This window comes from Capricornis sumatraensis, chromosome 3 (genome assembly GCF_032405125.1).
Source record: "Capricornis sumatraensis isolate serow.1 chromosome 3, serow.2, whole genome shotgun sequence".
NCBI lineage: Eukaryota > Metazoa > Chordata > Mammalia > Artiodactyla > Bovidae > Capricornis > Capricornis sumatraensis.
Genome location: NC_091071.1, coordinates 50,380,313 through 50,405,795, shown reverse-complemented (window position 1 = coordinate 50,405,795; position 25,483 = coordinate 50,380,313). Strand labels below are relative to the sequence as shown.

General features: G+C 40.1%; 1 protein-coding gene across 3 annotated transcripts in view; it reads right to left on the bottom strand.

The window, feature by feature from the left end:
* HIBCH (3-hydroxyisobutyryl-CoA hydrolase) overlaps window positions 1–25,483 on the bottom strand; it is a 107,269-nt gene that overhangs the window by 41,887 nt on the left and 39,899 nt on the right. For all 3 annotated transcript variants that reach the window (XM_068968730.1, XM_068968732.1, XM_068968731.1), the window contains exon 6: window positions 20,929–20,981. In XM_068968730.1, coding sequence (XP_068824831.1) covers window positions 20,929–20,981 — 53 coding nt within the window. The remainder of the gene's footprint in view (window positions 1–20,928; window positions 20,982–25,483) is intronic.

Sequence of the window (25,483 nt, the reverse complement as noted above, 5' to 3'; positions counted from 1 at the left end):
CCAGAATGAGCAGCGCGTCACAGTATCAGAGAGTATGCGAGGGAGTCTTCTATCACATCATTCACGATTATAAATGGTGTCTTGAAATTAGATATTTTTGTTAGAAATTCAAATAGATTTTTCATCACACATTATCTCACTATGGATGAAAGTTAATATCGTAAGTTTCATAATGTATCTTCAGGTCCACATGCTTTAAATTAGCAGCCTACACAGTAAAAACAATGACTTTTTATTATACTTCTCACATTAATATTAACAGGCTAATACTGCATATTAGTGATATTAACATATTGATTATGTAACATTAATGTATACTGATAGACTACAGAGATTAGCACCAAACACATTTTTTTATTCTGCTTTGGATGCACATAGTTCATGCTATGTTTAGACAAAACATATTCAACAGAAACAAATAATTGAGGTAGAAATATTTAACTTATTTATGAATTAACAGTCTAACATCCTTGGAGGTACAGTTCTGCTTTAAAAGAAAAAGAGAGATGTGAAAGTTGCCAAGAGAATAAATCTTAAAAGTCTTCATCAAAAGAAAAAAACATTTTTTTCAAGTATGTGTAGTGATGAGTATTAACATTGTTTTACAACATAGACATACATCAAACTACTATGCTGTACATCTAAAACGAATTATACATCAATTATGTCACAATAAAAAAGCCAGGGAGTAGAAATATGAATTTGGGTACATCATGCTTTAAAACATAAATTAGAAATAACTCTTACACATGCCTCCTAAATTCATACTCAAGGTTTTTACCTCAATAACCACATTCTCCCAATATAACATTACACATATTATATTTAAACGTCTCTATTTGTGACTACATGGACTGTAACCTGCAAGGCTCCTCTGTCCATGGGATTCTCCAGGCAAGAATACTAGAGTGGGTGGCCATTTCCTCCTCCAGAGGATCTTTTCCACCCAGGGGTCAAACTCAGGTCTCCTGCATTCCAGGGAGATTCTTCATTGTCTGAGCCACCAGAGAAGCCCCTATTATTTAATAGATGCTTACTTCCCTGGTGGCTCAGACAGTAAAGCGTCTGTCTACAACACGGGAGGCCCGGGTTCGATCCCTGGGTCGGGAAGATTCCCTGGAGAAGGAAATGGCAATTCACTCCAGTACTATTGCCTGGAAAATCCCATGGACAGAGGAGCCTGGTAGACTACAGTCCATGGGGTCACAAACAGTCGGACACGACTGAGCAACTTTGCCAAACCGAAGAAGACAAACTGATGGCTAATAAACACATGAAAAGATGCTCAACATCACTCATTATAAGAGAAATGGAAATCAAACTACAATAAGGTATCACCTCACAGTCAGAATAGCCATCATCAAAAAATCAACAATAAACACTGGAGAGGGTGAGGAGGAAAAGAAACACTATTGTATTGTTGGTGGGAATGCAAATCTAGAAAGATGGTACTGATGAACCTATCTGCAGGGCAGCAATAGAGACACAGAGATAGAGAACAGACTCGTGGACACAGAAGGGAAGGAGAGGGTGGGATGAACTGAAAGAGTAGCACTGAAACATAAACACTGCCATACGTAAAATTAGATAGCCAGTGTAAATTTGCTATATGACGTAGGGAGCTCAAATCTGGTGCTCTGTGACAACCTGGGGATGGATGGGGCAGGACATGCGAGAGAGGTTCAAGAAGGAGGAGACATATATATATCCATGACTGAATCATGTTGATATATGGCAGAAACCAAAAGAATATTGTAAAGCAATTATCCTCCAGTCAAAAATAAATAAATTTAAAAAAAAGAAGAAGAAGAAGAATCTGCCTGCCAATGCAAAAGACATGGGTTCAATCCCTAGGTCAAGAAGATCCCCTAGAGAAGGAAATGGCAACCCACTCCAGTATTCTTGCCTGGAAATTCCTATGGACAGAGGAGTCTGGTGGGCTACAGTCCATAGGGTTGCAAAAGAGTTGGACAAAACTGAGCAACGGGGTTGCAAAAGAGTTGGACAAAACTGAGCAACTAAACAGCAACAGCGGCAACTTGTAAGAACCACTGCCTTCGGGGAATTTTGAAAAAAGCCCACAGCTAACACTGAACCACTAGTTAGGAATCACTAGTAGATCAGCAGTTCATTACCTTATGCTTCAAGTTGGAATTACCAGAGAGCTTTAAAAATGCATCAGACCTGCTCCAATATCTGACTAATGGTTCTGGGAGGTAAGTAAAGCCTGGGCACGGGGGTTTCTGAAAATCTCTAAGGTGATTCTACAAGGCAGCCAAAGTTGACAGCCACAGATCTAGGGAGTTACATTTTCAAAAGTTAAAGTTCACTGAGTCTTAGGTTAAGCAATGTTTGTAAATGAGACATGAAAAGTTAGCCTTCAAGAAAAAGCATAGCCAGAAGGAACAATAGAAAAACAAGAGTCCTCAACAAGCTTTCAGATTCCATCGCACAATTTAGCTAGCCAGAAAGATCCTCAGAAATATGTAGAGACTGGAACAACAGACTGAGAACACTGCACACGCATTTGGTTCTCAGTTCAGGTCAGGCAGCAGGCAGGGTGCCAATGACCTTTTTATCACTAACTCTGATGGAAAAGTGGACCACAGAGCAAGGATTTCAGTTTCATACTTCTTGGGGTATACAAACACGATGTCTGATGTTAGTAAGCCATGTAGTACCAGAGTAAGGACCCCCACCAGTCAGTTACAGGTAAAGTCCAAAGTGTGACCAGGCTGGAGGACTTCTAACGTAATTTTATTTTAAGAACACTGCCATGTTAAGAATAACATAATGCCCTTTCAATGCAACTTTTCATACCTAGTTTATTTCCTTGGCATGATTTTAACTCTGTGTGTATTATTATTTTCAACCAAAATCATAGATTAAATAATTTGACATTATTTGAAATGTGAAAAAATACAACAGTTAGCTTTCAAAACCAAGATACATACAAAATCCTATTACAAGAAGAACTGCTTCGTGTCGAGTCTGTAAATTTTACTCTTTCAAAGGCTACAAGATGTTTATTATCTAAAGTAAAATTTTCAATAAATAATTTGTTAAATATTTACTGTGCATTCACTAGTTGCTATGGAAATGTTAAAAAGTAGTTGTTGCCTTTATAAACCATCTAACATACTTAGGCACATTTCATAATAACTGACAACAAGAATAAATGCCATATTTGCAGTAAAGTTTGAATGCACCAAGTCAATGAAGAAAGAAATCACATCAAACCATAGTGGTATTTAAGACTTTAAAAAGACAGGGTAGAACTTCAGTCTTTAAGGATGAATTATAAGTAGAGTACATATGGGGCACTGTAGTTGGCAGACCTGATGGAAGAAAAGAGATGTTTTTGTTAGTTTGTTTTAAAGGGGCAGAGCTGACAATATGTTGCTGTTGTTCAGCTGCTAAGTTATGTCCAACTTTTTGCGCACCCATGGACAGCAGCACACCAGGCTTCCTTGTCCTTCACTATCTCCTGGAGTTTGCTCAAAACTCATGTCCTTTGACTTAGTAATGGCATCCAATCATCTCGTCCTCTGTCGTCCCCTTCTCCTCCTCTCTTCAGTCTTTCCCAGCATCAGGGTCTTTTCCAGTGAGTTGGCTCTTTGCATCAGGTAGCCTAAACATTAAAGCTTCAGCATCAGTCCTTCCAATGAATATTCAGGGTTGATTTCCTTTAGGATTGACTGGTTTGATCTCCTTACTATCCAAAGAATTCTGAAGAAACTTCTCCAGCACCACAGTTTGAAGACATCAGTTCTTGGGCACTTGGCCTTCTTTATGGTTCAACTCTCACCTCTACATATGACTACTGGAAAAACCATAGCTTTGACTATACAGACCTTTGTTAGCAAAGTGATATCTCTGCTTTTTAATATGCTCTCTAGGCTTGTCATACCTTTCTTTCCAAGGAGTAAGCGTCTTTTTAACTTTGTGGCTGCAGTCACGGTCTGCAGTGATTCGGGAGCCCAAGAAAATCAAAACTGTCACTGTTTCCACTTTGCCTCCATCTATTTGCCATGAAGTAATAGGACTGGTTGCCATGATCTTCATTTTTTGAATATTGACTTTTAAGCCCGATTTTTCACCTTCATCAGGAAGCTCTTTATTTCCTCTTCAATTTCTGCCATTACAGTGGTATTATCTGCATATCTGAGGTTATTGATATTTCTCCCCACAATCTTGATTCCAGCCTGAGGTTCATCCTGCCCATCATTTCACATGATGTACTCTTTATATAAATTAAATGAGCAGGATGACAATATACAGCCTTGATATAATGCTTTTTCTATTTGAAACTAATCTGTTGTTCCACGTCTGGTTCTGTTGCTTCTTGGCCTGCATACAGATTTCTCAGAGACAGGTAAGGTGGTCTGGTATACCCATCTCTTGAAGAAATGTCGTCTGTTGTGATCTACACAGTCAAAGGCTTTAGCTTAGTCAATGAAGCAGAAGTACAAGGTTTTTTGGAAGTCCCTTGCTTTTTCTATAATCAAATATATGTTCACAATTTCATCTCTAGTTCTTCTGCCTTTTCTTTTTTCATTTTTTTATTTACTTTAATTGGAGGCAAATTACTTTACAATATTGTAGTGGTTTTTGCCATACACTGACATGAATCAGCCATGGGCTTATATGTGTTCCCCATCGTGAACCACCTCCCACGTCCCTCCCCATCCCATCCCTCGGGGTCATCCCAGTGCACCAGCCCCGAGCACCCTGTCTCATGCATCAAACCTGGACTGGTGATCTGTTTCACATATGATAATATACATGTTTCAATGCTATTCTCTCAGATCATCGCACCCTGGCCTTCTGCCACAGAGTCCAAAAGACTGTTCTATACATCTGTGTCTCTTTTGCTGTCTTGCATACAGAGTTATTGTTACCATCTTTCTAAATTCCATATATATGTGTTAGTATACTGTATTGGTGTTTTTCTTTCTGGCTTACTTCACTCTGTATAATAGGCTCCAGTTTCATCCACCCCATTAGAACTGATTCAAATGTATTCTTTTTAATGGCTGAGTAATAAGCTGGTTTTAGAAAAGGCAGAGGAACCAGAGATCAAATTGCCAACATCCTCTGGATCATGGAGAAAGCAAGAGACTTCCAGAAAAACTACTATTTCAGCTTTATTGACTATGCCAAAGCCTTTGACTGTGTGGATCACAATAAACTGTGGAAAATTCTGAAAGAAATGGGAATACCAGACCACCTGACCTGCCTCTTGAGAAACCTATATGCAGGTTAGGAAGCAACAGTTAGAACTGGACATGGAACAACAGACTGGTTCCAAATAGAAAAGGAAGTACATCAAGGCTGTATATTGTCACCCTGCTTATTTAACTTATATGCAGAGTACATCATGAGAAATCCTGGACTGGTTGAAGCACAAGCTGGAATCAAGATTGCTGGGAGAAATATCAATAACCTCAGATATGCAGATGACACCACCCTTATGGCAGAAAGTGAAGAGGAACTAAAAAGCTTCTTGATGAAAGTGAAAGAGGAGAGTGAAAAAGTTGGCTTAAAGCTCAACATTCGGAAAACGAAGATCATGGCATTTGTTCCATCACTTCATGGGAAATAGATGGGGAAACAGTGGAAACAGTGTCAGACTTTAATTTTGGGGGGCTCCAAAATCACTGCAGATGGTGACTGCAGCCATGAAATTAAAAGACGCTTACTCCTTGGAAGGAAAGTTATGACCAACCTAGACAGCATAATGAAAAGCAGAGACATTACTTTGCCAACAAAGGTCCATCTAGTCAATGCTATGGTTTTTCCAGTAGTCGTGTATGGATGTGACAGCTGGACTGTGAAGAAAGCTGAGCACCGAAGAATTGATGCTTTTGAACTGTGGTGCTGAGAAGACTCTTGAGAGTCCCTTGGACTGCAAGGAGATCCAACCAGTCCATCCTAAAGGAGATCAGTCCTGGGTGTTCATTGGAAGGACTGATGCTGAGGCTGAAACTCCAATACTTTGGCCACCTCATGCAAAGAGTTCACTCATTGGAAAAGACCCTGATGCTGGGAGAGATTGGGGGCAGGAGGAGAAAAGGACAACAGAGGATGAGATGGCTGGATGGCATCATCGACTCAATGCACATGAGTTTGGGTGAACTCCGGGAGTCAGTGATGGACAGGGAGGCCTGGAGTGCTGCAATTCATGGGGTCGCAAAGAGTCGGACATGACTGAGCAACTGAACTGAACTGAATATTCCATTGTGTATATGTACCATTCGTCTGCTGATGGACATCTAGGTTGCTTCCATGTCCTGGCTATTGTAAACAGTGCTGTGATGAACAGTGGGGTACATGTGTCACTTTCAGTTCTGGTTTCCTCGGTGTGTATGCCCAGTAGTGGGATTGCTGGGTCATATGGTAGTTCTATTTCCAGCTTTTAAGGAATCTCCACAGTGTTGCTGTATTAGTTTGCATTCCCACCAACAGTGTAAGAGGGTTCCCTTTTCTTTGCACCCTCTCCAATATTTATTGTTTGTAGACTTTTTGATAGCAGCCATTCTGACCGGTGTGAGATGGTACCTCATTGTGGTTTTGATTTGCAATTCTCTGATAATGAGTGATGTTGAGCATCTTTTCATGTGTTTGTTAGCCATCTATATGACTTCTTTGGAGAAATGTCTGTTTAATTCTTTGGCCCATTTTTTGATTGGGTCATTTATTTTTCTGGAATTGAGCTGCAGGAGTTGCTTGTTATTTTTGAGATTAATTCTTTGTCAGTTGCTTCGTTTGCTATTATTTTCTCCCATTCTGAAGGCTGTCACCTTACTTATAATTTCCTTCATTGTGCAAAAGCTTTTAAGTTTAATTAGGTCCCATTTGTTTATTTTTGCTTTTATTTCCATTACTCTGGGAGGTGGGTCATAGAGGATCCTGCTGTGATTTATGTCGGAGAGTGTTTTGCCTATGTTCTCCTCTAGGAGTTTTATAGTTTCTGGTCTTACATTTAGATCTTTAATCCATTTTGTTCTCGTGTATGGTGTTAGAAAGTGGTCTAGTTTCATTCTTTTACAAGTGGTTGGCCAGTTTTCCCAGCACCAATTGTTAAACAGATTGTCTTTTCTCCATTGTATATTTTTGCCTCCTTTGTCAAAGATAAGATATTCATAGGTGCATGGATTTATCTCTGGGCTATTTTGTTCCATTGATCTATATTTCTGTCTTTGTGCCAGTACCATACTGTCTTGATGACTGTGGCTTTGTAGTAGAGCCTGAGGTCAGGCAGGTTGATTCCTCCAGTTCCATTCCTCTTTCTCAAGATTGCCTTGGCTATTTGAGGTTTTTTGTATTTCCATACAAATTGTGAAATTATTTGTTTTAGTTCCCAGAAAAATACTGTTAGTCGTTTGATAGGGATTGCATTGAATCTATAGATTGCTTTGGGTAGTATACTCATTTTCACTATATTGATTCTTCCGACCCATGAATATGGTATATTTCTCCATCTATTTGTTGTCCTTTTTTATTTCTTTCATCAATGTTTTATCATTTTCTACATATAGGTCTTTTCTTTCTTTAGGAAGATATATTCCTAAGTATGTTATTCTTTTTTGTTGCAACAGTGAATGGAATTGTTTCCTTAATTTCTCTTTCTGTTTTCTCATTGTTAGTGTATAGGAATGTAAAATATTTCTGTTAATTTTATATCCTGCAACTTTACTATATTCATTGATTAGCTCTAGTAATTTTCTGGTAGATCTTTAGGGTTTTCTATGTAGAGGTTCATGTCATCTGCAAACACTGAGAGTTTTATTTCTTCTTTTCCAATCTGTATTCCTTTTGTTTTTCTGCTCTGATTGCTGTGGCCAGAACTTCCAAAACGATGTTGAAAAGTAGTGGTGAGAGTGGGCACCCTTGCCTTGTTCCTGACTTTAGGGGAAATGCTTTCAATTTTTCACCATTGAGGATAGTGTTTGCTGTGGGTTTGTCATATATAGCTTTTATTATGTTGAGGCATGTTCCTTCTATTCCTGTGTTCTGGAGAGTTATAAATGGATGTTGAATTTTCAAAGGTTTTCTCTACATCTATTGAGATAACCATATGGTTTTTATCTTTCAATTTGTTAATGTCATGTATTACACTGATTGATTTGCGGATATTAAAGAATCCTTGCATCCCTGGGCTAAAGCCCACTTGGTCATGATGTATGATCTTTTTAATATGTTGTTGGATTCTGAATGCTAGAAGTTTGTTAAGGATTTTTGCATCTAAGTTCATCGGTGATACTGGCCTGTAGTTTTCTTTTTTTTTTTTTGTGGCATCTTTGTCAGGTTTTGGTATTAGGGTGATGGTGGCCTCATGGAATGAGTTTGGAAGTTTACCTTCCTCTGCAATTTTCTGGAAGAGTTTGAGTAATATAGGTTTTAGCGCTTTTCTAAATTTTTGGTAGAATTCAGCTGTGAAGCTGTCTGGTCCTGGGCTTTTCGCTGCTAGAAGATTTCTGATTATAGCTTTAATTTCCACGCTTGTGATGGTCTGTTAAGATTTTCTATTCCTTCCTGGTTCAGTTTTGGAGAGTTGTAGTTTTCTAAGAATTTTTCCATTTCTTCCAAGTTGTCCATTTTATTGGCATATAGTTGCTGATAGCAGTCTCTTATGATCCTTTGTATTTGTGTTGTCTGTTGTGATTTCTCCATTTTCATTTCTAATTTTGTTGATCTGATTCTTCTCACTTTGTTTCTTGATGAGTCTGGCTAATGGTTTGTCAATTTTATTCATCTTCTCAAAGAACAAGCTTTTAGCTTTATTGATTTTTGCTATGGTATCTTTTGTTTCTTTTGCATTTATTTTTACCCTAATTTTTAAGATTTCTCTCCTACTAACCCTGGGGTTCTTCATTTCTTCCTTTTCTAGTTGCTTTAGGTGTAGAGTTCAGTTATTTATTTGACTTTTTTTGTTTATTAAGGAATAAGGAATAAGCATGTATTAATATGAACCTTCCCCTTAGCACTGCTTTTATAGTGTCCCATAGGTTTTGAGTTGTTGTGTTTTCATTTTCATTCATTTCTATGCATATTTGATTTCTTTTTTAATTTCTTCAATAATCTGTTGGTTATTCAGAAGCATGTTGTTCAGCCTCCATATGTTGGAATTTTTAGGTTTTCTTCCTGTAATTGATATCTAATCTTACTACATTGTGGTCAGAAAAGATGCTTGGAATGATGTTAATTTTTTAAAATTTACCAAGGCTAGATTTATGGCCCAGGATGTGATCTATCCTGGAGAAGGTTCTGTGTGCACTTGAGAAAAAGGTGAAATTCATTGTTTGGGGGTGAAATGTCCTATAGATATCAATTAGGTCTACCTGGTCCATTGTGTCATTTAAAGTTTGTTTTTCCTTGTTAATTTTCTGTTTAGTTGATCTATTCATAGGTGTGAGCGGGGTATTAAAGTCTCCCACTATTATTGTGTTATTGTTAATTTCCCCTTTCATACTTGTTAGCATTTACTTTACATATTGTGGTGCTCCTATGTTGAGTGCATATATATTTATAATTGTTATATTTTTTTCTTAGATTGATCCTTTGATCATTATGTAGTGTCCTCCTTTGTCTCTTTTCACAGACTTTATTTTAAAGTCTATTTTATCTGATATGAGTATTGCTACTCCTGCTTTTTCTTGGTCTCCATTTGTGTGAAATATCTTTTTCCAGCCCTTCACTTTCAGTCTGTATGTGTCCCTTGTTTTGAGGTGGGTCTCTTGTAAACAGCATATATAGGGGTCTTGTTTTTCTATCCATTCAGCCAGTTTTTGTCTTTTGGTTGGGACATTCAACCCATTTACTTTAAAGGTAATTATTGATAAGCATGATCCCATTACCATTTACTTTGTTGTTTTGGGTTCGAGTTTATACACCCTTTCTGTGTTTCTGTCTAAAGAAGATCCTTTAGCATTTGTTGAAGAGCTGGTTTGGTGCTGTTGAATTCTCTCAGCTTTTGCTTGTCTGTAAAGCTTTTGATTTCTCCTTCATATTTGAATGAGTTCCTTGCTGGGTACAGTAATCTGGGTTGTAGGTTTTTCTCTTTCATCACTTTAAGTCTGTCCTGCCAATCCCTTCTGGCCTGAGAGTTTCTATTGAAAGATCAGCTGTTATCCTTATGGGAATCCCCTTGTGTGTTATTTGTTGTTTATCCCTTGCTGCTTTTAATATTTGTTCTTTGTGTTTAATCTTTGTTAATTTGATTAATATTGTCTTGGGGTGTTTCACCTTGGGTTTATCCTGTTTGGGACTCTCTGGGTTTCTTGGACTTGTGTGACTATTTCCTTCCCCATTTTAGGGAAGTTTTCAACTATTATCTCCTCAAGTATTTTCTCATGGTCTTTCTTTCTGTCTTCTTCTTCTGGGACTCCTATGATACAAATGTTGGGGTATTTCACATTGTCCCAGAAGTCCCTGAGGTCGTCCTCATTTCTTTTAAGTCTTTTTTCTTTTTTCTTCTCTGCTTCATTCATTTCTACCATCTATCTTCTACCTCACTTATCCTATCTTCTTCCTCCGTTATTCTGTTAGTTCCCTCCAGAGTGCTTCTGATCTCATTTATTGCATTATTCATTATTAATTGACTCTTTTTTATTTCTTCTAGGTCCTTGTTAAACATTTCTTGAATCTTCTCAATCGTTGTCTCCAGCCTATTTATCCGTGATTCCATTTTGTTTTCAAGATTTTGAATCATTTTTACTATTGTTATTCTGAATTCTTTTTCAGGTAGACTCCCTATCTCCTCTGCTTTTGTTTGGTTTGGTGGGCATTTATCATGTTCCTTTACCTGCTGAGTATTCCTATGCCTTTTCATCTTGTTTAGATTGCTGTGTTTGGGGTGGCCTTTCTGTATTCTGGTAGTTTTGCTTCCTCTTTATTGGGGAGGTTCCTCCCTGTGGGTGGGGTTGGACGAGTGGCTTGTCAAGGTTTCCTGGTTAGGGAAGCTTGTGTCGTTGTTCTGGTGGGTGGAGCCGAATTTCTTCTCTCTGGAGTGCAATGAAGTGTCCAGTAATGAGTTTTGAAATGTCTGTGGGTTTGGTGTGACTTTGGGCAGCCTGTATATTGAAGCTCAGGGCTATGTGCCTGCGTTGCTGGAGAATTTGCATGGTATGTCTTGCTCTGGAACTTATTGGCTCTTGGTTGTTGCTTGGTTTCAGTGTAGGTATGGAGGCTTTTGGATGATCTCTTATCAATTAATGTTCCCTGGAGTCAGGAGTTCTCTGGTGTTCTCAGGTTTTGGGCTTAAGCCTCCTGCCTCTGGTTTCCAGTCTTATTCTTACAGTAGCCTCAAGACATCTCCATCCATACAGCACTGATGATAAAACTTCTAAGTTAATGGTGAAAAGATTCTCCAAGTGAGGGACACCCAGAGAGGTTCACAGAGATACATGGAGAAGAGAAGAGAGAGGAGGGACATAGAGGTGACCAGGATGAGAAGAGGGGGAATCAAAAGAGGAGAGAGCAAGCTAGCCTGTAATCAATTCCCCATGTCCTCTCCACAGTCTGGAACCCTCAGAGAGGTTCATGGAGTTACACAGAGAAGAGAAGAGGGAGGCAGGAAATAGAGGTGAGCAGGAGGAGAAGAGGGGGAATCAAAAGGAGAGAGATAGATCTAGGCAGTACTCTATTTCCTAGGTGTTCTCCACAGCCCAGAACACACAGAGATTCACGGAGTTGGGTTGAGAAGAGAAGGGGGAGGGAGGAGACAGAGGTGACCTGGGGGAGAAAAAGGAGAGTCAAAAGGGGGAGAGAGTAATCAAGGCAGTAATCACACTTCTAAGTAAGAATGGATACTGAAGACTGGATTCTTAAATGTACAAAATTGATAACAAATACCAAAAAGCAAAGATTAAAAATCTAGAGTAGAGGTTAGACTCTCAAAAATACAATATTAAAAAATCACAAAAAGTACAAGAAATATATATATGAAGTTTGCTTTAAAAATAGGGTCTTTCTTTTGCAAGTGTTAGTAGGTTATAAAAATGAAAATTAAAGGAGTAATAGAGGACTTTAAAAAAGAAAAAAAATTAATTTAAAAATGATAATAGTAAAAATATATCTAGGAATTTCTCTGGAGCTGTTGCAGGCAGTGTGGGGTCAGTTCAGTTTCAGATAGTTCCTTGTTCCAGCTTATACTTCTCAAGATCTATAGGCCCCTTCCAATGTAGTCAGCGTTAACTGCAGGGATTTTAACCTGTGGCACCTGTCACTTCCAAAGCGGTTCCCTCTATTTGGCTTGTTCTGTTTGCAGGTCTCTTCAGTGTCTAATTTCCACCCTGACACGAGGGGGCGAAGGTGGTCTCTTGCTTGTTTCAGCTCACTGTTCAGCCGTGCTGTGGGGAGGGAGGAACACTGCAAACAAATATCACTGGCGTGTGTGGGAAGTGCTCACAGTGTCTCAGCCACACTGGGTTTGCCCCCGCTCACGGTGTGTGTGCTTTCCCAGTCTACACTGCTCAGGCTCCAGGTTGCTCTGCAGAGAGTGAATCCTGGGCTGTGTGCACTTCCCAGGTCTACGCCACTCAGGTTCAGTTTCTCGGGTACTCCACAGAGTCGCAGACTTGGTTGGGCCTGCGTTTTGTGTGACCAAGTGCTTGGTGATTGCACTCTCCCCAGGTGCGGTGTGTCTTATCACCTCCCCAGTCCCAGCTGCTCGGTTTCTGGGGAGGCAGTGGGAGCACCATCTTCTGTTCCTGTGTGCCGTGTCTCTCCTCTGGGGAGCTGATCTCTGGCTGCAACCCTGCTGGCGGATGTCAACCGCCCAGAATCTCAGGAAGTCTTGGTTAGAAACTGGAAGCCTATTCACAGTTTCGTAGAGGACACTGTCTCTGAGGCCGAGTTTGACCCTTTCCGGCTCTGGCCGGCACCCGCCTGCCCCTGCGTCCGCTGGGGGATGGGCAGTCTGCAGCCAGCTAGCTCTCCTCTGGTATTCGCTCAGTCCTTTGTTCTGTGAGCGGGCTGGCAGTGTGTTAGGTTAGGGCTTTTCGCAGGATAGCTCTCGCGCGCGCTCTCTCTCTCTCTCTCTCTCTCTCTCGCTCTCTCTCTCTCTCTCTCTCTCTCTCTCTCTCTCTCTCTCCATGGCTATCTCACAGTTTGGGTTGCTGTCTCACGTTAGCTCCCTCAGATTGCCCTCAGGGCATTCAGGCCCGGTCCTTACCCTAAGCAATGCAGCCCGCTCCTCTCCATTCAGGCCCCGCTTGCTGGTGGCGGATGCGAGCCTCCGGGGTACATCGCTGCTGGGAGTTGCCGTTAGGCACATAATCTGTGGGTTTTATTTATTTATTTTTCCTCCTGGTTATGTTGCCCTCTGAGATTCCAAAACTCCCCCCAGACCCACCAATGAGAGGGTTTCCTGGTGTTTGGAAAATTCTCCTCTATTAAGACTCCCTTCCCTAGACGGATCTCCATCCCTAACTCTTTTGTCTCTCTTTTTATCTTTTATATTTTGCCCTACCTCCTTTTGAAGACAATGGGCTGCTTTTCTGGGTGCCTGATGTCCTCTGCCAGTGTTCAGAAGTTGTCTTGTGGAGTTTGCCCAGTGTTCAAATGTTCTTTTGATGAATTTGTGGGGGAGAAAGTGGTCTCCCCGTCCTATTCCTCTGCCTTTTCTAAATCCAGTTTGTACATATAGATGTTCTCCATTCATGTACTATTGAAGCCTAACTTGAAGGGTTTTGAGCATTTCCTTGCTAGCATGTGAAGTGAGTCCAGTTGTACAGTAGTTTGAACATTCTTTGGGACTGGAATGAAAACTGACCTTTTCCAGTCCTGTGGCCACTGCTGAGTTTTCCAAATTTGCTGGAATATTGGGTACGGCATTTTAACAGCATCGTCTTTTAGGATTTCAAAGAGCTCAGCTGAAATTCCATTATTTCCACTAGCTTTGTTTATAGTAATGCTTCCTAAGGTCCACTTGATTTCACACTCCAGGATATCTGGCTTTAATTGAGTGACCACATCATTGTGGTTATCCAGGTCATTAAGACCCTTTTGTACAGTTCTTCTGTGTATTTTTGCCACCTCTTCTTAGTCTCTTCTGCTTCTGTTAGGTCCTTGTCATTTCCTTGCCATTTCGGTCCTTCATCGTGCTCATCTTTGCATGAAATGTTCCCTTGGTATCGCCAATTTTCTTGAAGAGATCTCTAGTCTTTTTCATTCTATTGTTTTCCTCTATTTCTTCTCATTGTTCCTTTTTTATCTCTTCTTGTTATTCTCTGGAACTCTGCATTCAGTTGGGTGTATCTTTCCCTTTCTCCTTTGTCTCACTTCTCTTCTCAGCTATTTGTAAGGCCTCCTCAGACAACCACTTTGCCTTCCTGGATTTCTTTTTCCTGGGGATGGTTTTGATCACCACTTCTTTTACAATGCTACAAACCTTTGTCCATAGTTCTTCAGGCACTCTACCAGATTTAATCCCCTGAATCTGTTTGTCCCCTCCACTGTATAATTATAAGGGATTTGATTTAGGTCATACCTGAATGATCTAGTGGTTTTCCCTACCATCTTCAATTTAAGCCTGAATTTTGCAATAAGCTCATAAGCTGAGCCACAATCAGCTTCCAGTCTTGCTTTTGCTGACTGTATAGAGCTTCTCCATCTTGGCTGCAAAGAATATAATAAATCTGATTTCTGTATTGACCACCTGCTGAAATCTATGTATAGAATTGTCTGTTGTGTTTTTTAAGAGGATGTTTGCTATGACCAGTACAATCTCTTGACAAAACTCTGTTAGGTTTTTCATTTTGTACCCCAAGGCCAAACTTGCCTGTTACTTCAGGTATCTTCTGACTTTCTACTTTGGCATCCCGATCCCCCGTGATTGGATGTCAGTGTTCACTCTTGCCATCTCCTGTTGACCACATCCAATTTACTTTGATTCAAAGACCTACCATTCCAGGTTCCTATGCAATACTGTTCTTTACAGTATCAGACTTTACTTTCACCACTAGACACATCCACAGCTGAGCATTGTTTCTGCTTTGGCTCAGCCTCTTCATTATTTCTGGAGCTATTTCTGTGCTCCTCCCCAGTAGCATACTGGACACCTACTGACCTGGGGAGGTTCATCTTTCAGTGCCATATCTTTTTGTCTTTTCATACTGTTCATTGGGTTCTCAAGAAGAATACTAAAGCAGTTTGCCAGTCACTTCTTCAGTGGACCACATTTCGTCAGAACTCTTCACCATGACCAATCCGTCTTGAGTGCATGGCATGGCTCATAGCTTCACTGAGTTATACAAGGTTGTGATGCATGCAATCACTTTGGTTAGTTTTCTGTGACTGTGGTTTTTATTCTAGAGACTATGGGATTATAGCTCTTGCTTCTTCTGTCCTGCCCTCTGATGGATGAGAAAAAGAGGCTTGTGCCAGCTTCCTGTTGGGAGGAACTGGTTGTGGGGAAAACTGGGTCTTGCTCTGGTGGGCAGGGCCATGCTCAGTTCAGTTCAGTTCAGTTCAGTTCTGTCGCTCAGTCATGTCCAACTCTTTGCGACCCCATGAATGGCAGCATGCCAGGCCTCCCTGTCCATCACCAACTCCCGGAGTTCACTCAGACTCACATCCATTGAGTCAGTGACGCCATCCAGCCATCTCATCCTCGGTCATCCCCTTCTCCTCCTGCCCCCAATCCCTCCCAGCATCAGAGCCTTTTCCAGTGAGTCAACTCTTCACATCAGGTGGCCAAAGTACTGGAGTTTCAGCCTCAGCATCAGTCCTTCCAAAGAAATCCCAGGGCTGATCTCCTTCAGAATGGACTGGTTGGATCTCCTTGCAGTCCAAGGGACTCTCAAGAGTCTTCTCCAACACCACAGTTCAAAAGCATCAATTCTTTGGCACTCAGCCTTCTTCACAGTCCAGCTCTCACATCCATACATGACCACTGGAAAAACCATAGCCTTGACTAGACGGACCTTAGTCGGCAAAGTAATGTCTCTGCTTTTCATTATGCTGTCTAGGTTGGTCATAACTTTCCTTCCAAGGAGTAAGCATCTTTTAATTTCATGGCTGCAGTCACCATCTGCAGTGATTTTGGAGCCCCAAAAAATAAAGTCTGACACTGTTTCCACTGTTTCCCCAACTATTTCCCATGAAGTGATGGCACCAGATGCCATGATCTTCGTTTTCTGAATGTTGAGCTTTAAGCCAACTTTTTCACTCTCCTCTTTCACTTTCGACAAGAGGCTTTTTAGTTCCTTTTCACTTTCTGCCATAAGGGTGGTGTCATCTGCATATCTGAGGTTATTGATATTTCTCCTGGCAATCTTGATTCCAGCTTGTGCTTCTTCCAGTCCAGCATTTCTCATGATGTACTCTGCATATAAGTTAAATAAGCAGGGTGACAATATACAGCCTTGATGCACTCCTTTTCCTATTTGGAACCAGTCTGTTGTTCCATGTCCAGTTCTAACTGTTGCCTCCTGACCTGTATACAGATTTCTCAAGAGGCAGGTCAGGTGGTCTGGTATTCCCATCTCTCTCAGAATTTTCCACAGTTTATTGTGATCCACACAGTCAAAGGCTTTGGCATAGTCAATAATGCAGAAATAGATGTTTTTCTGGAACTCTCTTGCTTTTTCCATGATCCAGCGGATGTTGGCAATTTGATCTCTGGTTCCTCTGCCTTTTCTAAAACCAGCTTGAACATCAGGAAGTTCACAGTTCACATATTGTTGAAGCCTGGCTTGCAAAATTTTGAGCATTACTTTACTAGCATGTGAGATGAGTGCAGTTGTGCGGTAGTTTGAGCATTCTTTGGCATTGCCTTTCTTTGGGGCCATGCCCAGTAAATCTTGAATCCAATCGCCTGCTGATAAGTTGGGCTGTGCTCCCTCCCTGTTAGTTGCTTGGCCTGAGGAGTTTACAGTCCAGGAGTCTACAGGCTCTATGGTAGGGCTACTGGTGACCTCTAAAAAGGACTTGGGCCAACACAGCCCCCCAGGACTGCTGCTCCCAGTGCCCCTGTCCCTGTGGCAGGCCACTTCCAACCCATGCCACTGAAGGAGGCCCTCAATACTGACAGGCAGATCTGGCTCAGTCTCTTGAGCAGTCACTGCTCCTTTCTCCTGGGTCCTGGTGGGCACAAGATTTTATTTTTGCCTTCAAAGAGCCTCTGTTTCCCCTAGTCCTGTGGAAGTTCTGTAATCAAATCCCATTGTCCTTTAAAGTCAGATTCCCTGGGGATCCTCAGTCCCTTTGAGGGGTTCCTCATCTGAATCACAGATAATTACAAATGACTTAACTATTTTCTCAATTTTCCCAAGGATGGTATATAACTGGTACCATTCTAGAATTATAAGGCAGAAATAGGAATGCAGTTGTGTGTGCTAAGTCACTCAGTCATGACTGACTCTTTGTGGCCCCATGGACCATAGCCCACCAGGCTCCTCTGTCCATGGAATTTTCCAGGCAACTGGAGTGGGTTGCCATTTCCTACTGCAGGGAATCTTCCTGACCCAGGGATCAAACCCACATCTCTTGTGTCTCCTGCACTGGCAGGCAGATTCTTTACCACTAGCACCACCTGGGAAGTCAGAAGGAGGGCAGTTAAGTCACTACATACAATTGATGGCTTGGGTACTAGTTCCCACTTAACATGACTCAGAATCACTTAGATGATTTATCAAGACACATACTGCTGGGCTCCACCCTTGAAGTTTGACTCTGGGGGTAGGCCTCAAGAATTTGTATTTTGTAAAAAAAAAAAAAAAAAAGAATTTGTATTTTGGGACTTCCCTGTGATCCAGTGGTTAACATTCCATGCTTCCAATGCAGAAGGCACAGGTTTGACCCTGGTTGAGGAGTTAAGATGCTTTCCTTTTGCTACACAGAAGGAAAAAAAAAAAGATTTTGCATTTTAAGAAATTCTATGCTACTGATACTGTTGGTACAGGGTTAAGGCCTTGACAATTCTTGCCTCAGGGCAGTAAAATTTAATTATATGGTGGTTTCTGGTTAAGAAAAGCCAATAGAAAGTATATTTTCATTTTGAAAGGCATTTATACTCCTCAAAGTAAATACAGAAAACAAAGACCCATAGGAAGAAGTACCATCCCACTTACTCCCTCTATTCAAGACAAAATTTTGGTCTGTTTTACTGCAGTCTTCTCTTTGCAAATAAATGCAGTATTCTTGGCTGTTACTTAGGAATGTATGCAAACACTATAGCAATCTATACATGTCAAAGAGGCCGAAAGGCATGGCGAATTCATTTACATGTGGTACGCCAAGACAATTTTTCTCAGGTTCCTATGAAAAGAAGGAAGTTCTATCCATTGATAGCAAAAAAAAAAGGGCAGTTCACCAATCCTTTCTTATCGAAACTAGCCTTGTGTTATTCAATTTGAGCAGTCTCTCAGTCACCTAGACCACATATTTATTGATATATTTTCAACAGTGGTATGTTAGCAATACATTTTCCTTTCATTTCTGAGAATTTTTCTTTTATACTAAATGATAATTTGGTTGGGTAGAAAATTCTTGGGTCTCAATCACTTTATTTCACAACTTTCTGTCTACTGACTTCTGGCACTTGGTGCAAGAAAGTCTAAAACCAGAATGATTTACACTCCTTTGTATAGGATTGGCCAAAATTTTCATTTGGGTTTTTCCATAACATCATATGGGAAAAACTGAACACACTTTTTGGCCAACCCAATACATAACCTATAGCCACTAACCACCCAGGCATCAGCAGCAGTGCTTGGCCTGAACACTTGCATTGTTTCCTAAAGTATACAATTCTAAAAACCTTACCTGAGTTTTTATCTAGGTGTGGATCTCTTTTCACAGGTTTTGTGTTTGGTTTTTTTTTTAACCTGAAAAGCTGTTTTTCCTTTGATTATACATATCTTAGGTTAGAGAGGGGTTTGTTGTTGTTTTTAATTAAGTAAAAGAAAGTAACCTTTAGTTATAGATGACCATTTGTTTGAGTTACTTCCCACTAAATAGGTATCATTTCTTTGTTGGTTTCCCAGTATCTTTCTTTCAAATTCATTACCTCACAACATTTGGTCTCATCATTCTTATCCTTGTCCTTTCTTGGTGAGAGCTTGTCAAGTTTGTCCTCCACAGACACAACTGCTTATCTGTAATGTTAAATTCAAGTCCTAATCCATGGCCTTCAAAGTGGAATGTCAGGTTCTGCTATTGTGCTTCAGTTTCTAGTCAGCCTTCCTTCTGTTAGCTGCTCCCCTGTGTAAACTGCTGCCCTTTCATCTGAGTCTGTTGTCTCTCTACAGACTATCTTTCCCATTTTATTGAAGCCACATCATTTTGCATGTTATCAAGTATGCCCAATGGTTTTTTGTTTGTTTTCATTCTTTCCTAGTTCATTTCACATTCACAGGGGGCTCCTTCTTCAGTGCTTCCAGTTATGCTCCTTCCCCTTTGTTCTGCAGAATTCTTTCAGGGACTTCTCATTTTTCCCATGGTAACACTTCATTGACAAAAAAGGCACAATCAGCTCAGGCTTAATACCTGCCACTAACAAAGATGTAGATTGCCCTTGATCCTGTTCCTAACTACATGTGCTAATGGAGGCCCTTTTCCAAAATCATGTGCAGAATCTAAGCAGTTCCAATGGATAGGGAGTTTGTGACTAGCAGATGCAATCTATTACATGCAGAATGGATATACAAAAAGGTTCTACTGTATAGTACAGTAACTATACTCAATATCCTGTGATAAACCATAATGGAAAAGAATATGAAAAAGAATGTACATATATGTGTAACTGAATCACTCTGCTGTACAGCAGAAATTAACACAGTATACTTCAACTATGCTTCAAAAAAAAAATTTTTTTTTAAATCTAAGCAATTCCAAGTGCCCAAGAGACCTCATCTAGTGTGTGGTCTTCCTAGAAGAAGGGAGACTTTTCCCACTGACAAAATCTTTGAAACACTTAACAAGTTCAAACACTGAAATTTCACCCTTCAACTTCCTACCACCTTCTTAAATCCTATCTTTTCCCACCATAAAGACCCACTGTGATTTCTCACTTTAAAAGTTTGTCTTTGTCAGTGTCATACATTTGAACAGTTCTTCTATAATTATTTCATGTGTTCTCCAACTCCTTATAAAGTTGTTCAAAGCTAGTGACATCTAAGACTTATTTATTTTGCATCTGTGTTATTAAAAGGTTTGTCAATTGAGAGAAATGTATTTTCAGAGAACTTTACAAAGCATTCACACACTTTCACTAAGATGAGATTTTGTGCAGTAGATATAATTTAGGTAACCACATCCTATACAGAGTATAAAAAAACCTCAACATTCCAGTTTCTTTCTTGAAACTGGTGAAAGCAATCAGTTCACTTGTAAGTAGAAAAAGGGCTCTACAAAAGAAAAAAGACACAATCATTTTTGTCAGCTAAAGTGAAGTAAAAGTTACTCAGTCATGTCCCATTCTTTGCAACCCCATGGACTATATAGTCCATGGAATTCTCCAGGCCAGAATTCTGGAGTGGGCAGCCTTTCCCTTCTCCAAGGGATCTTCCCAAACCAGGGATCGAACCCAGGTCTCCCGCATTGCTGGCGGACTCTCTACCAGCTGAGCCACAAGGGAAGCCCAAGAATACTGGAGTGGGTAGCCTATCCCTTCTCCAGTGGATCTTCCTGACCCAAGAATCAAACAGAGGTCTCCTGCATTGCAGATATTCTTTATCAAATGAGCTATCAGGGAAGCCCATTTGTCAGCTAAAAAAAACTTACTAATTGAAGAAGCAGAAATAGCATATAACATAGTCTTCTGAGAGAAGCAAATTTACATCCCAAACCTGCAAGGCTCCAAACATGATTTTATTTCAACAAGTTCTATTGTATTATATTCATCATCTCACTTCTGTTTAATAATCAACTTTTTTTTAATACCACTCACATAACAATGATGAGAGAGAGCAGGCTACTTACCCCACCCATTGTGATTCCATGAATAAGTGCAATATATGGTTTCTGGCAAGAATCTAAAAGAAATGGAGTTGTAATTAGTTACAATGTTTAAAATACATTTGCTTTTTCCAAAAATCACAAGTTACATGAACTGTGAAATATCAAGTAGACTAAATATACAGCTTATAATACAAACATGTTTTTTAAAACATCAATTCATATGCAATCCTAATCAGCTATTCACTGTTATTAAATAACTCAATACCTCAATTTGAAACAAAAGAAATGCCATATAATTCAGCTATTGAGAAAAACAATGTTTCCCTTATAAGTCATGAATGTTTATCTAACACAGCTGTATTTTAAAGAACATAATTTGTTTTTTATGCATCTAACGAATCATCTGGATATAAAGAGAAGTGCAGCATACAGGAAAAAGCATGGACTGAGAGTGAGAAGACCCAAATTGTAGTCTCTGCTTTGTCATTAACTGGCAATTCAACAATATTCAATATATATGTTGGTATTAAATACTTATTGCTGTTGTTGTTCAGTCGCTAAGTTGTGTCCAACTCTAGCAACCCCATGAACTGCAGCATGCCAGGCTTCCCTGTCCTTCATCGTCTCCCAGAGTTTGTTCAAACTCATGTACATTGATTTAATGATGTTATCTAACCATCTCTCCTGTGACAGAATGTGGTCCACTGAAGAAGGGAATGGCAAACCATTTCAGTCTTCTTCCCTTGAGAACCCCAAAAACAGTATGAAAATGCAAAAATATATGACACTGGAAGATGAACTATGGGCAAGAATCCCTTGAAAGATATGGAATAGCCCTCATAGTCAACAAAAGAGACAAAATTTAGTGCTTGGGTGAAAACTTAAAAATGACAGAATGATCTCTGTTTGTTTCCATGCCAAACCATTCAATATCACAGTAATCCAAGTCTATGCCCCAACCACAGACGCTGAAGAAGCTGAACAGTTCTATACAGACCTACAAGACCTTCTAGAACTAACACCAAAAAAAGATGTTCTATTCATCATAGGGAACTGGAATGCAAAAGCAGGCAGTCAAGAGATACCTGGAGCACAGGCAAGGGGTGCTTTTCATCATAGGTGACTGGAATGCACAAGTAGGTGGTCAAGAGATACCTGGAGCAGCAGGCAAGTTTGGCCTTGGAGTACAAAATGAAGCAGGGCAAAGGTTAACAGAATTTTGCTAGGAGAATGCACTGGTCATAGCAAACACCTTCTTCCACACACAAGAGACAACTCTACATATGGACATCACCAGACGGTCAATACCGAAACCAGATTGATTATATTCTTTGCAGCCAAGATGGAGAAGCTCTATACAGTCAGCAAAAACAAGACTGGGAGCTGACTGTGGCTCAGATCATAAACTCCTTATTGCAAAACTCAGATTTAAATTGAAGAAAGTAGGGAAAACCACTAGGCCATTCAGGTATAACCTAAATCAAATCCCTTATGATTATACAGTGGAAGTGACAAATAGATTCAAGGGATTAGATCTGATAGACAGAGTGCCTGAAGAACTATGGAGAGAGGTTCATGACATTGTACAGGAGGCTGTGATCAAAACCATCCCCAAGAAAAAGAAATGCAAAAAGGCAAAATGGTTGTCTGAGGAGCCCTTACAAATAGCTAAGAAAAGAAGACAAGCAAAAGGCAAAGGAGAAAAAGAAAGAAACATCCATCTGAATGCAGAATTTCAAAGAATAGCAAGGAAAGATAAGAAAGCCTTCCTCAGTGATCAATGCATAAAAATAGAGGAAAACAACAGAATGGGAAAGACTAGAGATCTCTTCAAGAAAATTACAGCTACCAAGGGAACATTTCATGCAAATATGGGCTCAATAAAGGATAGAAATGGTATGGACCTAACAGAAGCAGAAGATATTAAAAAGAGGTGGCAAGAATACACAGAAGAACTATACATAAAAGATCTTCACAACCAAGATAATCACAATGGTGTAATCACTCACCTAGAGCCAGACATCCTGGAGTGCGAGGTCAAGTGGGCCTTAGGAAGCATCACTATGAACAAAGCTAGTGGAAGTGATGGAATTCCAGCTGAGTTATTTCAAGTCCTAAAAGATGATGCTGTGAAAGTGCTATACTCAATACGTCAGCAAATTTGGAAAACTCAGCAGTCACCACAGGACTGGAAAAGGTCAGTTTTCATTTCAATCTCAAAGAAAAGCAATGCCAAAGAATGTTCAAACTAGCACTCAGTTGTACTCATCTCATACGCTAGCATAATAATGCTCAGAATTCTCCAAGCTAGGCTTCAACAGTACATGAATCAAGAACTTCCAGATGTTCAAGCTGGATTTAGAAAAGGCAGTGGAACCAGAGATCAAATTGCCAACATCTGCTGGATCATTGAAAAAGCAAGAGAGTTCCAGAAAAACATCTACTTCTTCCTCATTGACTAAGCTAGAGCCTTTGACTGTGTGGATCACAACAAACTGGAAAATTCTTCAAAAGATAGGAATACCAGACCACCTTATCTGCCTCCTGAGAAATCTATATGCAGGCCAATAAGCAACAGTTAGAACCAGACATGGAAAAATAGACTGGTTCCAAATTGGTAAAGGAGTATGTTAAGTCTGTATATTGTCACCCTGCTTATTTAACTTATATGCAGAGAACATCATATGAAATGCTGGGCTGGATGAACCCCAAGCTGGAATCAAGATGCCAGGAGAAATGCAGATGACACTTCCCCTTATGGCAGAAAGCAAAAAGGAACTAAAGAGCCTTTTGATGAAAGTGAAAGAGGAGAGTGAAAAAGCTGGCTTAAAGTCAACATCCAAAAAACAAAGATGACAGCATCCGGTCCAATCACTTAATGGCAAATAGATGGGAAACAAGGGAAACAATGAGCTACTTTATTTTCTTGGGCTCCAAAATCACTGCACATGGCGACTACATCAGTGAAATTAAAAGATGCTTGGTTCTTGGAAGAAAAGCTATGACCAACCTAGACAGCATACTAAAAAGCAGAGACATTACTTTGCCGACAGTCTGTCTAGGCAAAGCTATGGTTTTTCCAGTAGTCATGTACAGATGTGAGAGTTGGACCCAAAAAAAAAGCTGAGCACTGAAGAATTGATGCTTTTGAACTGTGGTGTTGGAGGAGACTCTTCAGAGTCCCTTGGACTGCAAGGAGATCCAACCAGTCTATCCTAAAGGAAATCAGTCCTAAATATTCACTGGAAGGACTGATGATGAAGCTCCAATACTCTGGCCACCTGATGCAAAGAACTGACTCTTTGGAAAAGACCCTGATGCTGGGAAAGTTGGAAGGTAGGAGGAGAAGGGGATGACAGAGGATGGGATGGTTGGATGGCATCACCTATTCAATGGACATGAGTTTGAGCAAGCTCTGGGAGTCGGTGATGGTCAGGGAAGCTTGGCAAGTTGCAGTATATGAGGTCACAAAGAGTCAGACACGACTGAGTCACTGAACTGAACCTTATCTCATCCTCTGCTACCCCCTTCTCCTTCTCTCAATCTTTCCCAGAATCAGGGTCTTTTCCAATGAGCTGGCTCTTCACATCAGGTGGCCTAAGTATTGGAGTTTCAGCTTCAACATCACTCCTTCCAATGAACATTCAGGGTTGACTTCCTTTAGGATAGACTGGTTTGATCTCCTCCTGTCCAAGGGACTCTCAAGAGTCTTCCAGCACCATAGTTAGAAAGCATCAATTCTTCAGCTCTCAGCCTTCTTTATGGTCCAGCTCTCATATCCATACATGACTACTGGAAAAACCATAGCTTTGACTATATGGGCCTTTGTTGGCAAGGTGATCTCTCTACTTATATATAGGCATTTCCATATATGTACACATTTGTATACATATATACACACATAAGCTATATGTATATATGCCTATCATACATATGTATATTATGTATATGATACACAGATACAAATTCTCATCTATTAAGTGAGATTTGCTTCAGAAGTTCCTTCCAGCTCAAAAATTCTGCAAACTTTTACTCTGTTCCTTTCCCTTTTTTGTTTTTCCTTCCTCTGAGAGAGAGAGTCACCAACAACATAAACATATCCATCACTGTACTTCTACTACAGCTTGTTGCCAATATAACTTCCTTACCAAAGACCAATATAAAACTTCAGGTTTGATCCATCTAGCAATTCTGTAAATATTCCCAACCTGCCAAATGAACCACCAAAGTACAATTCTAACTTCACATACACAAGCATGTCCACAGCCCTCAATTTTTAACTATAATTCCCTAGAAACAATGGCAACTGTCTCTATTGATTGTGGTGGAGATAAATACAAATTCACCATTTCAGCTACAGATGCATATATTTTAGTTATAAAGTATTAAAAGCTAACTGATGCAGGACACAAGGCCAAAATTTGTCAAATTCCATAATGATTAAGATAGGTCACTATAATGTACAGAAATTTTATGTCTGGAAGGCTTTCTCTTGTATATTAATATTTTACCAAACACTTTTCAAACTAGAGGTTTTCTCCCCTCTTTTATTTAGTACAGAACTGCACTAGTATAC